The sequence below is a fragment of the Dicentrarchus labrax genome, unplaced genomic scaffold (assembly GCF_905237075.1).
Source record: "Dicentrarchus labrax unplaced genomic scaffold, dlabrax2021, whole genome shotgun sequence".
NCBI classification, from domain to species: domain Eukaryota; kingdom Metazoa; phylum Chordata; class Actinopteri; family Moronidae; genus Dicentrarchus; species Dicentrarchus labrax.
The window spans coordinates 23,325,645-23,343,205 of record NW_026136720.1 but is presented as its reverse complement, the minus strand read 5'-3'; the positions used below and the strand labels follow the sequence as shown (position 1 = coordinate 23,343,205).

Below are 17,561 nucleotides of genomic sequence, written 5' to 3'. Positions count from 1 at the left end.
TGGAAAATCTGTACTTTATTTGAACAAACCAGAGCTACAGGAAATGTATCTAATATAGTAGTACTAGTTGCTAGATACAGTAGAGCTAAATGTGAATCAAACTCTAAAGCTTGCATTTATTGCAGGACAGGAATCTCAACCTCACTTCACTGCAAACGTGTATTTCCCTGGCTTCTGGAAGTCTTTGCTCCATCCTTTCCTGTCATCTCATACTTCAGCCTTCCTAATAAAGACATAAAATTCCCAGAAATACTTAAGATATGTCAGACACATAGTAAATAGTAAATTGATGTGGTTCAGGCACAAGATCAACAAACTATCACATTATCAAGTTCACTGGAGGAAAACCTTTTGAAGGCTTTGTCTTCTTTGATTCATTCATGTGCCGTGCTCTTTGACAATGCATTCTCTCTACAAAGGAAATGTGTGTTCCTATCTTTGCGACCTGTGGTAGCAAAATCAACACAAAAATGAACTACAAGCTTCATTTTGGTCCCAACAGCACTGTGCTATCATAGCAGTTCACCATGGCCAATGGACACCTCCACTCAAGCATCTACAACGTATTAAACTGAGAGTATTACTAACAGAAAGAGTGCTATGGAACTGTTGGTCCCTTCAGTTCACATCAATGACAATAAGATCTCTGTTCCTCCAAGACAATTTGACATCAAGTAATCAATAGCCCAGAAGCTGCACTACTGATTGAATGGACTGAGGGGCATTTCATTCAACAGTCACTGGTTTGAATCCAACCAGAAGTTTTTGGAACAAGTTATTCACGTGACATCCCTTCTCTTTCATTGTTACTGTTTGTTGTGTACTAATTATCAAGTTTAAATGACTCTAAAAGGGAAAAAAAAAACAATACACCTTTAGGCAGGAATAAAATCTTATACCACCCAGGAAACTACAAGTACAGACCTCCATTTTGATAAAGTGTAGACATATTGCGCAGCTACTGAATCGTCCACTTTTTCCCCATAACATCCTGTAACACACAGGCAAAAGGAGAGAGAGCAAAATAATATGCAGTCGCCCTTTACCCCAAATCTGTGCTGGATTGGTTGGCTGAAAAGAGAGATGGGGGCAGGGAGGAGACAGCTGATGAGGTCAAATGTCTAGAAATGAGCTCAGTCTATGTGTGTGACAAGTAATTGCTTTTACCCAGAAGTGTGTGCAAAGGATGATGTTAAGACTCACACTGGGTTCAGTGAGGTGCCTTTGTAAAAGAGAGGGACATGCCTAATGAAGGGCCACTTTTGAAAGACTATCACAATAAAAACCTAGGAAGGCTTTAAAGCAATGGTAGATAATGTATTTCAGAAGAATTTTTTGTTTTATTTGTTGAAATTATTTTACATCCCAACAGAAATCAATTATAGGTTTTAGTTCCATCTGTACCTGCAGTGTTAAATAAAGCAAGAAAAGAAACACAGAAGTGGAAAAGGCTACTAACAAAAAGAACTATGTATGAATGAGACAAGAGGTTGTGTACGGTTAGCAATGACCGCGCTGCGCTCCTCTCCCCAACGCTCTCTCGTAGACTCCAGCAGTGTTCATGTGTGTTGGGGGAGTAGCTTTGGAGGGAGACCTGAAGGGAGGGGGTGAGATTTTTTTGGTTGGATACTTTCTCTTGAGTTTTTCCTTTGCCTACCCTAGCTTTAATACAAATCTTTATTACAAGTCATTCAATATATCTAAATTGCAAAAAGTACAGTTTTTACTATTCTGTCAAGGGCTGTCCCTGACTAAAGCCAATAGTCGACTATCTGGCTAAGCTTCCGGCCGCACTCCCCAGCAGTCCAAAGATTGTGGTCTAAACAAAACTCCCCCGTTGCTTCGAGCTCACAGTCCTGGTGCAGTCTGCTGATAGGATAGCTATACTAGAGGCAGCAGCTCATTAGCAGGTAGCACATTCAGCAGCGCTGTGTTGTAAGAGAAAGGGTCTGCAACAATCGTCCTGGTGACAAGGCGCAGTTCCTGTTTGACGTTATTTTTGTATTTTTTTTAATATTAGACTCATGAAAACTGACTAAGACTCTTTTCGTCGTCTAACAGTTTACTAGACTATTAGGGGCGGCCCAAATTCTGTGCCACATATTTCCTAACATTTGTTCTATTGTTTTAAAGTAATGTATAATTTTGTTCAAATGGTAAGAAAAACAGGAAGAGGTATGTTTGGGTAATTGTTAGGGCTGGGCGACAATCAAATTTTCTCTCAGCCAGGCTGTGGCATGTTTACTGCAGCTCGAGCCTTTACAGACGTATTCACACCAAATCAGGCCTTGTGGAGATTAGCGCAGGTTTGTACGGGGGTGTGCAACCTGGGGATGCGACAATATTGCGATAAAAAAACAGTATCTGGATAATCGTAAATATCCTCACGTGGCTTGACCTGAAAAAGTTGTCTAGCTCTAGAGACTATCTGACAACCCTGAAGCACAGGTTCAGCATCTTCCTCAATGAAGCGTAGGCCTGCTGTGTTGAGACTTGTAATAATCTAGTTACTGTCTGTGCCACCGCCGGGTCACTAAATGACTAGCTTGACCAATGTGGTTGTGATGACAGCGAAATATCCTAGTCATTGACAACTGCAATGGAAAAGCTCATCATAAAATAATAAGTATCATATACTATGAAAACAAACAAACAAACAGATAAGGTAATTGCTGGGGGGCCGTAGCTCAGACGTTTGGAAAATAATCTTCAAGAGGACTCTCACTATTTCCAGAGACAATTCCACTGTTTCAAACCAAAGAACTTTCTATACGTGTCCAAGTTTATCTCCTGTTGCAGTGTTTGGTGCTTGGAAATAAACTTGGACCCAAGCTGTTTCCTAGCAAAGCAATTCCAGTGAAATGGCCTATAAAAGGGGCTCCACTTACCTCTGAGAGTTTCAACAAATGCTGGTGAGTTTATTACCTAAACCTTAAGAGTTGAATGGGTATTATGCTTTTGCCCCATTCTGTCTGTCTATTGCCAGCTCACATTTTAAAAGCCCTTGAATGAATTAGCACAGAGCTGTGTCGAAGGAAGAAACTGCTTTATTTCTAAGAAAATCCAACGTCAAAAGGGCATATATTTTCAAGATTGGTCGGTGGTGGCAGCAGAAACTAGGTGTGATCTACCTGAAACAGTGAACTGGGGGATTGGCTATGTTCCATCTAATACTATACGGAACGACCTGCGGAATTTATTGTTGTGGTCACACTAGAAGCTCCACAATCAGCAAGTACGTTTACTGAAGAGCTGAATAATCATGGAAACGCAAACATGTTGACAGTCAACAAGTTAAGCTGTAAAAAGTTGTGCATCGCTTGTGATCAGCTGCCATAACAGTCAATCAGATTTCTCCTTTGCCTTTTAAAACGCCACACAAACAACTCAAACACTCTTTTAAAGCAGAGCTTGTGAGCTCATTGCTCCACATTCATTAATGTTCACTGCGTGTTGTGAATGCACTGTGGCCTTTTTAGAGCACCACTACCATTTGATTTTGCATTAAAATACTGCAGTTATGATTTATTAGCATAGCTGTATCAAACTGCACACATGACCAAATGGAGATACCTTCAGTCTGCTTACATTGGAGTGCAGTCCAACAGCATTAACAACTGTACATCCTCTAAACTTCACTGAAAAAATACTGAATGAGCACAAAACTGCACATTCTTGTCTAATTTGTAGGTGAAACAGAAAGACAACTTGGGGAACAACATGAACCCTACAATTTAAAACGTTTTATCAAAACAAAAGGAGCTTTCCAAATGTGTTCATTAAAGATGTATGCAACAGACCTAACAAGCAGAAAACACTGAGGACAAGCTGCTGTCAAACTGACTTAGTGCAAGTTTGACCCTCAAATGACCTCAAATGTTGGCAACAATTCTGAATCTCAGACCAAGAGACAACCATAGCCAGGCTTTGGTGAAATATAAGCTGTGCAGCACCAGGCTGTACTTCCAGAACACTCCACGGTGTCATCCACTGAGCTGCACATTTCATTAACAAAGATCTCTGCTAGAGGAGAAGTGGTGCATGACAGCTTTCAATCACTGCAACAGCCAGAAATCTAACACACCAGAGTCCGTACAGCTGCCGGCGTGCACGCTAGCTCTGATCCGACGTCAAAAAGTGAAGTTACTTTTGGCACTGACTGTGGGGCCGTGACAGAATCAATTAGAACAGCTCAGACTTCGTTGAAGCATTGAGCAGGTAGTGAAGTGAGGCATCATGGTATTGATCAAAGTGAAAGGCTTCCTTGAGAGGGTGGGGTAGAGGGGGAGAAAGACATTTTGCCTGGAGACATCAGCCCACCAACAGATCAACACTTCAACTCTTCTGAGGGTGGTTAGGAGCTGCACGTTGCCCAAAGACGCACACATGCACACACACGTACACAACAGCAGTCTGCTTTGTTAGCTTAAGTAGCATCTATGGCTGGAAATGCTCACACCTCACAGCAATCTGACGGAATCGGAGAAGGAAGACAGGGGAGGCTGATGCTTCTGGAAACTATGCAACTCCTGCAAAAGCATCCATCTTCTGACATGCTCACTCACTCACACTCACACACGCACACGCAAACATGCTTAAAGACACGCTGAAACAGTATTCAACCGGCACTCCATTACACTCAAGAGGACTGAAGTACATACAGAGATGATCGCACATACACACACAGGCGCACGGTAAGGCTAAGAGTGAGAGAATGTAAGGCAGGCGGTAAGCGCAGCGTGACCAGCTAGCTTGTAGCGACGACCCTCCGTGCTAAAATGGTAGATCCCAGACTTCTCCCCATGCAATCTGCCACCAGCAACCATGGAGGCAAAACAGGAAGAAGAGAGAGGAGAGAGGAGGGATGCAGGAACAGAGGAAACCTAGCTATTTCCTTTTCCTCCTCTCCCTCTGATAAAACACACACATAAACATAAAAAAGACACATAAACATGGACACACAGAGCAGGCGAAAGGATGGTGGTGGTACTTACATGACGACTCTGTGCCGAACATGGCTGGGCCGGGAGCTGTGATGGAGAGGAGGAGGAGGAGGAGGAGGAGGAGGAAAGAGAGGAGAGAGAATGGGGAGGGTGAGAGAGAGCGAGAGAGAGAGAGCGAGAGAGAGAGGAGGTTGATGAGCAGGCAGCTACACAGCGGGGGTCATCAAAGCAACACAATGCAGCCAGCCGGCCGTTGCTGCCTCCCAGATGGCCAGATGCCCCAGCTCCGCTATCCGTCGCTGCTTTAAAAGCCCTCCTCCACGCACACACGCTCAGTTAGTCCGGCCGCAAAAAAAAAAAAAAAAAAAAAAGGCCTTGTGGAGGATTAAATCAATAAATAAATAAATAGAAAATAAAAACAAGCAGAAAACCTGCACATCTAAGGCAAAATGTGGTCAAATCCATACACAGAGATGCGGTTGTGGCTGGCTATCGCATCTCTCCTCTTTCTGCAGTCTATATCCTGCTTCTCATCCTCTCCTCACCGTCACTCTCTCACTTCTCATTCCACTGTAGGATTTACTAATGGAGAGAGAGAGGGGGGGGAGGAGGGGGAGAGAGAGAGAGAGAGAGAGGCTTTCCCGGGGAGAGGAGAGAGAAGGGGGGAGTGAAAGACTAAAAATCTGGTGAAGAGCCGCTGCCGCTGCAGCCGCTGTAAGACAATAGCTATGCAAACAGCCAGTGACGTCAGAACAGAGGGGGAGAGAGAGGGGGAGAGAGAGAGAGAGCTGTAAAAAGATTGACTGACTACTGCTGCCAGATGAAGAGAGAGGAGAGAGGGAGGGAGGCAAGGAGGGAGAAGGGGAAAGAGAAATAAGGAGAAACAGGAGGAAAATGGAGGGTAAGACGTAAACGATGGCAGTGCAAAAGAGTGTAGAAGGAGAGGTGGAAGGGCAGAAGCAAAAAGGCGATGAATAAAGGAAGGAGGGCAAGAAAAGGGGGAAGATGTGAGAAAGGAGGAGAGGAGGTAGGAAGGAGGAGGCGAAAGCAAAGGTGACAAAAGAAAGGGAGTGAAAGAAAAAGAACGAGGGAGGGCAAGACGGTGAAGGGGGGGCAGATAAAGAGATACAGAGGGGGAGGATGACGGCAGCTGGGGCTGAGGAAGCACTGGAGAAAAAGAGAGGGAAGGAGGGAAGCAGGCCAATCAAAATGGTTTGTCTACTTCTGAGCTACAAAAAAAAAAAAAAAAAAAAAAAAGGAAAGAAAAGCCAACCGGGATACAAGAGGACACACACACACTGGAAGGAGCAATGAGGGGGGGGCAGGGGGCTGCAGTCTGTCAGTTCGACAAATTGAAACGAGTATGAAGCAGAGCGCTGGAGACTGCTGTGTGTTTAACTGCTGTTAAGGCAACACACACACACACACAGACACACACAGACACACACAGACACACACAGACACACACGGGAGCCACACAGCATATTTTCTGTTGTAATCACAACATCATCAGTCAAACCTGACCTGCATAACCCTGTAAAATGACTATAGAAAATATATATGTTATATTGTATCACATCTCATCCTTGCTCTGCGATAGATTGAGATTAACTGCAAATATCATAGAAAAATCTTTACACGGACATATAAACCTGTGTCTCGGACTGTAACCTTCAGCTCCTTTAATATCTCATGCATAAGCAAAATATACGTGTACACATACACTGTGGTGTATTTGAATATGTTTCCATCCACAGGATGCATACACAATCAGAGAGTATGTGACCCTCTGTATCTGTATGGTATCCACAGGTTCCAGGGAGAAACATTCAAGACTTCTGTGTACCATTTGCAATCGGCAAATGCAAATCAAAACAATCAACCAAAATAATGAAGAAAGCTAGACGGCTACAAGTTACACTAGATTAGGCTCAGTGAACAAGCTTATAGATGTAAACTGACGTCTGAGAAGAGAAGAGAATGTTTGGCATTTTCTGCCTATAGACTGACTGAAACAACTAATTTTCTATTGATCGACTGACCAGTGCAGCTCCACTGCTGTACACAAATCATGGTATGTTGCAATGGCCACTCACAATCATTTTCAGAGCTCTAAATCTAAATGATTAAACTTTTTTATGCCTCTTTCAGGATTCATAGATACCCTGAAGTGGTTGTAGTGAACATGCTGCAAGTGATAAGTCTCATTATTGATGCATACTGTAAAACTTTAATGAAGCCTGGAGCATGGAGCCTTTAAATGTAGTAAGGCGCACACATAACCCAGTAACTGTGCAGCAGTGCTACACGTTGGGCCAGCTTTGAGCGCATGAATGGGTACAGTGGTGAGTCTTTACAACATCCTGCTAACCTAGATAGATGGGAGGTCAGCTGGACGTCCTTGTGTCCCCCACTGTGAATGGGTTGAAGCTAGCTAGCATTCGGATTAGCTCAGCTGCTGAATAGAGGAGCGTGTACCGACGGAGACCTCTATTCTTTTGTGTCTCATTCCCAGTCGCCCTCCTCCTCTTCTCCCCGCGTCTTTGTCCTTCATGCGCAGGCAAGAGACCCCGTCTCTACTCATGCTACACTGCTAAAAAATGGTTTGTCTTACAAAATATTTCAAATATATAAATTAGGGATGTCCTCATCAGGTTTTTTTGGCCCTGATCCAAGTCCATTAATATTGGTTCTGTCGATTACTTTATTTTAAGAGAAATATTTAATCTGAAATACTGAATTAACAGCTGTGGCCTACTTAATCTGACACACCATATTTTTCACGAGTAACTTGATCAAATAGTGAAGGTCCTGGTTCAAAAGTATTACACGTATAAGCTTAAATTATTGATATGATATGAACATTAGATTCACTCAGAACAGAATGCGACTCCTGAAACTGACATGATGTGTTCAGCTAGACAGAAGAAGTGTCACTCGAGGGTCCCAAACAACAGACAGGTTACATTTTGGCATACCATCAAGTTACTCATGAAGCTACCAGCAGGGACGTTTTTCATTTTAACCATTAAATACGACCGCGGTCTGCCCTGGCAACTTCTTATTACTCGCAACTAGATAAATACACTAAAATGTATTACTCTCTGTTTGTACTACTGCTACACTACACTGTCAATGCAGCTCCTGTTCAAATTACTTTAATTCACACATTTTAAGGCTGAACAAGAACCCACACAGCACCTCTCGTCTTTTTCTGATCTAAACTACTTGAGTAATTGAATAATTGGACATCTGGCAGTACAGAGTGCAGTGCTTCCCCCGAGAATCTTTTTCAGCAGCGGTTTGGGAATCCTCCACCAAGGAAATTTCTTCAATAAAAAAAAAAAAAAAGTACATCTTTACTTCATTTTGGACCATTATTCTCACCTTATCTGTGTACAAAAAGTGGGAAAACCTCAAACAGAAAAAAAATAAAAAATACACCCAAAAAGCTTGCTAATGGTCTCCATATTCATTTTATTTGCATTTGGCTGCTGGTGCAGCCCGAAACACTATGGATACTACACTTAAGTCCTATAATATGTTACCAGAACAGCAAGTGAAAATCATTAGTAGCCCACTGATATTAAAGATTGTTTGAAATTTGAGAAAAAACGTCAAACTCTGTCGGGAGCTGTGCCTTGTCACCAGAACGAAAGTAAGAGGGGATAGTTGCAACATGGAACTTTTTTCTTGGCGAGGAACCAAACAGGGAATGCTGCTAACGAGCGGTGCCGAAATGTGCAGAACTGGAGCAGACCAACAGATTTGACTGATTTACAGGAAATTCTTTAGTCAGGGGCAGCCCTGATCTAAACGGCAGTTGACTTCTGTGTTTTGGTAGGGTTGTTTTTGCACGTGATATGTACCTTACCCAAGTACACAGGAACCGTACACAAAACCACCTTTTCAAGTGACCCTACCGTTCCCGGGTACAGTACATAGTGGTCACAATAATCCAACGAGGTCCCTGATGTAAAAGCCTCCTGAGTCACACATGACCTTTGGTTACACACACTGGCACCAGGCCTACTCTCACTGCCACACTGATAATTAGGATGCAAACCTATTGCCATAACAGTGGTGAAGCCCAGGTGAATGGGGGTGCTAATTGAGTCAGACACTGAGTAATGGAACAATGCTGTCGTTCAATGAATGCTTTACTTAAAACAGTCCTCCTCACCGCCTCTCTACAGTGGAAGTGCATTCATGAGCCATTTATTCCTGAACAAAGCACACCTCACCCCGCCCCCGCTTCCATCACAAAGTACCACCCCGAAAAAGCATCTCTTTCTGGTTGCTAGGCAACTGAAAATAAGCGTGAGAGGAGTGTGGCCATCCTTCGGCAAGAGGACAAATGAGGAGAAGGATAAAAGAGGAGGAGGTCGGAGGAGAAGGACAGTCTATTAGAGAAGGCCAAGCTGAGCTACTCCACAAGACTTGATGGTAGTGTGTTGACAGTGAGGTGAGAAGAGGAGCATAAAAGCAGAAACACCACAAGGAACCAAACTGTTCAATATTCATATCATCCCATCCTTGACTTACACTGAGCACTGCTTGGTATCAATCACAGATATTCTAAAGAAAAGATAACAACTGATAGCATATGCCAGCATATGGAAGGAAGAATCCAGGAAGAAAAGCCCCTTTGCCCTTAGACCATTGTGTCTTGCACCTCATAAAATTCACCATTTCCAAAGCTTAATAGATTCTAGGAGAAGGCCAGTCTCTCAACATCATAGCAGGTCTCCCCACCAGTGTTTCTGTAAAGTGGACAAACCACCCTAGTGGTCAGATTTAGCATTTAACTGGTGGACATTTCCTGATCTGATGAAAATGAATTTAAAACACTCAAAGCCAGCTGGTGTGAAAAATGGATTGTGCCCACCACATCCCACATGCAGACAACAGCAGGGACTGCCAGTCTTTTGATAACTAGACGATCATCCCCTCCGTTTCCCATTCAGAGGAATGAGAGTCTACCACAAAAGGATGGTCGGTGAGGCTTTGATTACCTCCACTGGGTCACAATTCAAACACAGCGGCATCATTCAGCTAACTGGGTCAGGAATGCTGTGACTGCCACTGCTGACACCAACTGGTCAGAACGGGGAACTGTGTTTCTCCAGCCAGCCAGAGCTGCTATTATTAGTCCACTGATGCATGGACAACTAATGAAATCCAATGAATTACAGTCTACTGGTCTGATAGAGACATTTTATCAGGAATGTTGAAACAATAAATCAACACCGCCAACTGGATCAAACATATATATTATAGCTGAAACTCTAGACTAAATTTACTTTTATGAAAAAATTTGCTATCACAGCAATATAACTGCATTAGGGTACTTTGGGCCCGACCAATATTCCCTGCACCATCAACAATAATTCAAAAACAGAAACCCACTGAAGTGTATGCACAAAGGGAAAATAATTTAGGCAGTGGGCTTCTTCTGCAGCAGTTCTTTTGAATGGGAGAACTAATCTGAATAGGTCCAGACAAGCTAAGCTCTGTCAGGGCGGATGATGCAGGAAGGATGAATTCATTTCTTTTAAATCCCTATCCAAGATACATTTGCAAAAGCACATATTCTCTTTTCCTGACAGTGTCAAGCTTTATACTCATACAGTCTACCCCACCCTGTGACAAATTAAAGTCAAAAGGAGTTTTCTCTGTCCACTGGGATACCTTCTGATACAACTGTGATAAAACCCTGATTTAAATATTGGGAGAAATATCTATCATATTTACCTGACCTAAAAAAAGATCACCAATTGTCATACAGTTATACGTTTAGTTTGGGAAAGCACAAGCTGACTGATTTACCAAGTTCAGTAACTGCTGCTGTGCTGTATTTTGCAATTTTAAACAGCAGAATTTACCTTCCCCTTTTCCTCTGTCTGTGCCACTGTGAACAAAGTGGTGTACTAACAATGTATTATGAGACCACTCTTGAACCAAAAGATGTACTGATCCCATATACTGGACCAGTCGTTTGAAGTGCAGTTCCTCAGGTTTAACTACATAGAGCCTGAAAGACATGCCAACAAGTTTTGGGACAACTGCAATAAAAACATTCAGATAAGTTGATCATGGTAACTTTACATTACTATAATCATGAATAACCTCACAAGTGACTTGAAAAAGCTGTCTAGCTTGCTAACCTTCAGTCCAATGTTGATTTCCTGATATATTTTGAATTGCCACAAGGAGGAGCCTGTATCTTTCCAGCCAATCCAAAATCTTAAACCTGTCGCCAAGGCTCGGTTTGCTCGTTCGATCCACCACAAAAAAAGTTCAACCGTATGTGTGGAAATACTATGGATTCCAAACTAATCAACAACAGGGAGATAAGGTGTCAATCTGGGATGCATTCAAAATACTTGTCTCTTAACAAAATGTAAGGCAAGGTGATTCCCGCATGTTTTAGTGCCATTTTAAGAGTTTTAAGCATATTTTGATGATTATCATGATAATATTGTGATTCACAATTATTTTGGCCAGGATAATTGTGAAATTTCCTTTTTTATATCGTCTTTTGCCTCTCTGGACAGTTGAGATATTTAATGATGGATGACGAGTCTCCATGTCCTTAGCTGTACTAAAGTGACATCCCAGATATGGCCGCTGCCATCTAGCGACTGTTGAGTTAAAACTCAACATTTCATTTGGAGCCAGAGTCTGCGCAGTAGTGATTGGGGACTGAAGCCAAAATTATGAGGTCACCTCAATACGTACACCTGGCTGACTCAATTGCAAGCAGGGTTCAGCTGTCAATCATGACGTGAAACCCCCTCTTTATAGCATCAAATAACTACTTAAAACCAAACTTATCAGAAAAAAAACGCACACAAACATTCATCAACATGATAAGAACTATCTGAATTGACAGAAACCATGTTTGGGGAAAATACATTTGATGCGTTTATGACCTATATCCTATTTGCTAAAATGGAGTTTATGACCTATACTGCAGCCAGCCACCAGGGGCAGTCCAGATGTTATGTTTCCCTAGGGGAGCTGTCAGGTCGTCAATCTATATTCAATTTTCTGGACCATTCATTTGGTAGCATTTCCATACAGATGAATTTCCCTATTAATCATGTGTTTACATTACATAAATTACATACACTGAAAACACGTTCTCATATCCCATATTGTGACTACAACCAGCTACAGCATAGAAATTACAAGCTTAAGTCAAACATGTAATCAAGTCCTATTATAAAACCTAATTTGCCCTAAATGTGGTGACATGTAATGGAACACACCTGTGTCTGGTATTATACCGATTCTTGTTAGTTGTATCATACAGTTTGCATAGATTCAAATATGTGCAGGCAGTCAAACCTGGAGAATCTTAAATGCATTTAAATACAAGTCACTGGGCCTGTCATTCATCAAACTGTCTCTGTATGCAAAGTAGGAAGCCACAATGAGGAACAGAGGGTGGGGAAATAACAACCTCCTGAATGTGGCTGTAAGCCTCATCTGATTAACCCTTCTCTTCGTCATCTAACCAACAAGATGATGAGACTGAAATCTCCCGCACATAAACACTTGTTATCTAAAATGTGTTTCCGTTTACATAAAACACACTCAGATGACAATGATGGTACAAAATGTTAGAAATCTTCCTCTTACTAAGCTACAGCCGCTTTTGTACAGTCCACATCTCAACTTTGTCCAAGCCTTAAAACATCCTTTTAAGTTTTTAAGTCTCGAAGCTTCTCCTTATCTACCTCTCATCCTTATAGATTTAGTGAGGGGAATCAATATTGGATAGGTTTACCTGGATTCACCTCGTCACTTCACGAGCAGAGTTGTTTTCGATATTTCATAAAGTCAGAATGTCTGCGTAGCAGCCGTGACCTTTCTTTCCCTCACTTGGCCAGAGCCCTCACTGGCATGGCAGGCCAGATATAAAGAGAACCAGCTGCGAGGGATTTGGAGTGTTTGCTTTGAATTACCACTTTGGGTGATTCGAGGTGCAGGGGTCTAAAGGGTTGATCCAAGGTTTCTGATGTGGATGTTCTGGGCACAGGTGATTGTATGCAGACAGAAAGTGGACAAAAACAGACTTCGATTGTGGACGTCTTTCCAGGCAGGCCAGGGCAGGGCAAGGTAGGGCAAACATTTCTGGTCTGAGATCACATTACTAAAGCCGTGCACAGGTTCTAAATAAAGGTTCCTGACCGGTCTGATCTGGCTTTGTGGTGAATGTGTGCCGTGTCTGTGTGTGTCATATCATTCAGCTAACTTAGAGAATTCCTCACTATTTAAAATCACAGACTTTTGTAACGCATACAATACGTCAGTGTTCAGTGTGATGTATCAAATAAATCTGCCGTTGCTTTTCTGGGATTATTTACATACTTTGTTCGTAGTATAGAGGCTTCACTACCCCATCACAGGCTGACAAAGTTAGAATCTTTTTGCAGTACAAAAGTCTGCAAGAAAAAAAAACCCAGTCTTCAAAGAGATTTTATTTCTGATGTATGAATGAATTCTCTGGGGAATATGAAGCCTGGGAAAATGCCCTGCAGTATCTGTCTGAACCCAGATACAAGTTATCATTAGTGGTCTTCAAGGCAGTGCCTGCCAGCATTCTCCACAAAAACAAAGACACATCATATGCCATTTCTTCAATTTCAGCACTGCTCTAACTGCTGTTGATATGGTACCACAAAAAGGTCCGTAAACCTCTCTTTACACTATGACCTTTTGAGTTTGAGGCTGTGCATCAAATTATTATTATATTAGTGATCATTTTTGGCAACTGTGCCACAAACAGCTTATTGCTGAGTTTAGCAATCTATACAATTGTGTAAAAAATGGAGTCTAGCTTCTTTAAGTTCAGCTTAGCTCAGTCTCCAATTTGCATGATCTTCAAGTGTCTGAGAAGAGATGCTGGTGTGAGAACTGGATGATCACTTACGCAACACAAACTCTGCACTGTAAGCATACAAGATGCAGATGTACTGTTGAAGCCAGTCGATAAATCTATATCAAGGCAAATCAGGGGTTTGGTGATATGGATGATGATGCAGTTTCTAACTTGGAGAGCACAAACACAGCAAGATGCAGGCCTGTGTGAGCCATCATGAGTCCATCAAAACCCAAAGGACAGTTGTGCAATCAAAAATGTTTTGCCAAGATAGCTTATGTCTGCTAAAACTACACGATAATATACATTTAACACACAATTTTGTGAGTAATAATGGTGACGCAAAGAATGTTACAAAAAGGTACAGCACCATTTGTCCACTCTTTAAAGACTGAGTGATTTAATCTAATCCTCAGTGTGTTTTAAGGACTGTGCTGAAACACTTTTCTAGCTTTTGGTAATCAACGCACTCTGGGCCAACTTTGTAGATGTATAATTTAGCTTAGTAGCATGATTAATGAGCCAAACAGATGGCATCAATTTGAGCAGAAGCACTTTTAGCTATCTTTAAAACAGAGATCCTGCAATACTGCTGTAAAGAAGCCCCATTCTGTGTTAGGCCAGTTTATACAGAAAGGCACAATCACAGTGCAACGTCCAAGCCTTGAACAGGCTGTATAAAAAGGGGCTTCTATTACTTTTGGTTTGCAGGTGTTTGCCTGCAACAAGACCAAGCAGGTTATCGGGGGGCGGGGGGGGGTTTGCTAAAAGCCGTTCTGGGAAATGCAAGAAACCACTAAATCAAGTTGAGAGAAAGTGGATCCTGAAACTGTTTTGAGGGGGAATCCCACAGATCAAAGATCAACTTGTTTGTGGTAAAGGGGAAAGGGGGAACTGAGAATTAAAAAAAAATCTGCTAACTAGTGTTAATGAGGAAGTTAAAGTATTTTATACTGTACATGTAATTTGTTACTCTCAGTTTAATGTCTGTAGTGTAACATAAGGTAAATCAGAGTGCCGGTCTGGTTTTTCCAGTCCATCCAACATCCCACTAGAAAGTAACCTGCAATAATATTTGCAGCAGAGAGCGATTGTCTGCATGTCAATAGTCAAATCTGATATGGGAGACCGTGCTGAAACTAAACACAGCCAAGGTCAAAAACTCTACTTTGCTTTAATGACGTGGCAGCATGGAAGTAACGCAGTACATCTAATAATGTGTATTTGTCCTTCAATTTTGTCCATTTTGATGAGCAGTAAAGGGGGTAAGGGTTTAAAAGAAGTTTTGTCTATTGCCAGGAAATGGTAAATGATAATAATATTGATGTATGCTGTCGAGCAGTACAGCATAGCATGAAATGTAAAAAATAGATAAAGATAGAGAACTGTATAAAAGCGTCCCTAAAATTATCAGTAAAATGCATTTCTGATTAAATAATCTGCTCAAAATTCAACCAAATTGCCCATTTTACACAAACCTCCTACAGTTATTGCATTTACTGTCCAGCTTTAATGATATCAGTTGTTCTGTACTGTTATTGTTATGCATTGATTATAATATGATATAATATCCATAAAATATGTCACTAAGTCAGGGGTCATCTCTTTATGATAGAAAAACCAGTCCCATGTGGAAAAAGGTTGGGAACCAGCGGTGTAGAATAAAGGAATATCATCATAACTCAAGAACTCTGCGATGTTTATGGGGACTTAGAGCAATTTCTAGTAACTTTTGAAGAAATAAAAAATAAAAATCACCTTCCATGCTTTCCCAGACTTACATAGGAGGTCTGGGGTTTGTCAAGACTGCCAATTCATAAGGGAACAGTAGCATACACACTGCACATTAACACCTTTCTGTGCTAAGGTGAGCGTCAGCAGCACAAGGACCAGTTTAAACCTGACACACACATTTCCACCGCCCATGCTTAAGGTTATGACTGTTCAGTTCAACACACACACACACACACACACACACACACACACACACACACAGAGAGACTACCATTAAGACTCCTCAACCAGCCTATGGTGTGCCTAAAGGCTCTCCTGTCCTCTCTAGTCTCTGTGAGAGAGAGCACATTCTCAGCACACAGTCACAGGAGACCTATCTCTGGATAGCAGGCAGACAACATAATGTCAAATGAGCCACTGAGCCGAGGTAAACACTTGAGGTCCACAAGGCTAACAAGCTCTGGTAAACTTGGGCTCGAAGTCGGGGCTTACATTTATTTTAAAGTCACCGACGTTAAGTGTGCTTAAAGTGTATCCCTAGCGGAGGGGATTTCCCTTCTGTTAGAGGAGAGAGGCTGTTTGTAAACTCTGGACTATCAGATAAGATATATTGCATTGACTCATGATGGAGACCATTAAAAACAATACAGCTCTCTGCTCCCTCGAGTTGGTTTATGGTGCTTGGCAAGAACAGCTAGTAACAGGGCTGCTCGGACCGTCCTACTGATGCTCTACCGCGCACTCAGCGTTATTTGTGGGCAAGTTGAGCGAGCATGATGATTTCCATTTAAACTTGGCTAACTGTTAGCAACGCGTCCCGCTAGCTAAGTGCTAACTGGCTAACGTCCTGCAAAACGTGGAAACTTTTTAAAAGTGGAGGCACTGTGAATGGCAGCGGTCAGGGAATCGTTAAAGCGACGTGTGTGCATGAGCTTACCTCAGTTTGTGTACGCGCGGAAGCCAGTTAAATCCTTATTAGTAGCTAGCATTTCTCCCAGCAGCAGTTCAACGTGTGTGTGTGTGTGTGTGTGTGTGTGTGTGTGTGTGTGTGTGTGTGAGTATCCAGCAGCAGCGGACTGTGTGTAGACGTGTCTGCACACTGGGCTGGCTAACGTTAGCTTCAAGTAACCAGTTAGCCACCGGCTCGCTAACCTGGACAGTTAATTGGTTAGCTCCCGTCGCCACAAGATGTCGCTGTCACCGGTTTACCTGTGTCTCAGGGCAAGTTTAACCAAAACACACTCAAAATGGGTTATATATTAATTTATAGTGATTTAAAAAATAAAATAAAATAACCAGGCACAGATCTTTTTATTCTTTATAGGCTTTATGTTTCTCAAACTTCATGGTAGTCAAAGTACTTCCCAATGATATCTGGATGTGTAATAGAGGTGTCCGCCAGGGAAACACTGTTAGGAGATCTTTATGTAAACCTCAATGAATGTTTAATATTGCAGATAAAGAGACTCATTACTCTGATTTCACTATGGTCTGTGTCTGGTTGTATCTCTGGTAAATGTGTGTCAAAGGGCAAACTGTACATAATATTTCATCAGTTGGATTTATGACACAAAAACTAATGTCATCACTTATTTTAAAAAGCAATGGCATTATCATGTCCACAGATTTATTAGTCTTAAATAAAACTCTCTAAATAAAACGTATGAATCTGCAATTCATCGTCATACTTTCAAAGATCAGTACTAACTTGTAGTATCGTCATCATCCTTTGACTTCATAGAATAAACCAAAACATAAAAGCACAAAGAGGAAGAGTTTTACCGTCTAGGTATTTCAAACTAATTCTGGGCAACCCTGATAATTAGATGGATAGACATTTTTACTGGTAAATTACAAACAACTAATCTGAGTTTTTGGTAATTCAATTGGTGATTGTTAAATTATCAGTCAAAGTTCAAAATGTATTCATCCCAAAAGTGTGATTCAAGACCTTGTATGTATTCATTTCACCGTTGATGGCCTCCACTGATCGC

At 41.8% G+C, this 17,561-nt stretch overlaps 1 protein-coding gene across 5 annotated transcripts in view; it reads right to left on the bottom strand.

The window, feature by feature from the left end:
• Positions 1-16,605, bottom strand: part of LOC127353157 (suppressor of tumorigenicity 7 protein homolog) — a 47,812-nt gene extending 31,207 nt beyond the window's left edge. For 3 of the 5 annotated variants that reach the window (XM_051382195.1, XM_051382197.1, XM_051382198.1), the window contains exons 1-2: positions 16,505-16,599; positions 4,995-5,030 (exon numbers count right to left, since the gene is read on the bottom strand). In XM_051382195.1, coding sequence (XP_051238155.1) covers positions 4,995-5,016 — 22 coding nt within the window. In that variant the 5' untranslated portion in view covers positions 5,017-5,030; positions 16,505-16,599. Of the gene's footprint in view, positions 1-4,994; positions 6,015-16,504 lie in introns of those variants that run through there. The other 2 variants (XM_051382199.1, XM_051382196.1) reach the window with 2 other exon arrangements.
• Positions 16,606-17,561: the final 956 nt, after the last annotated feature.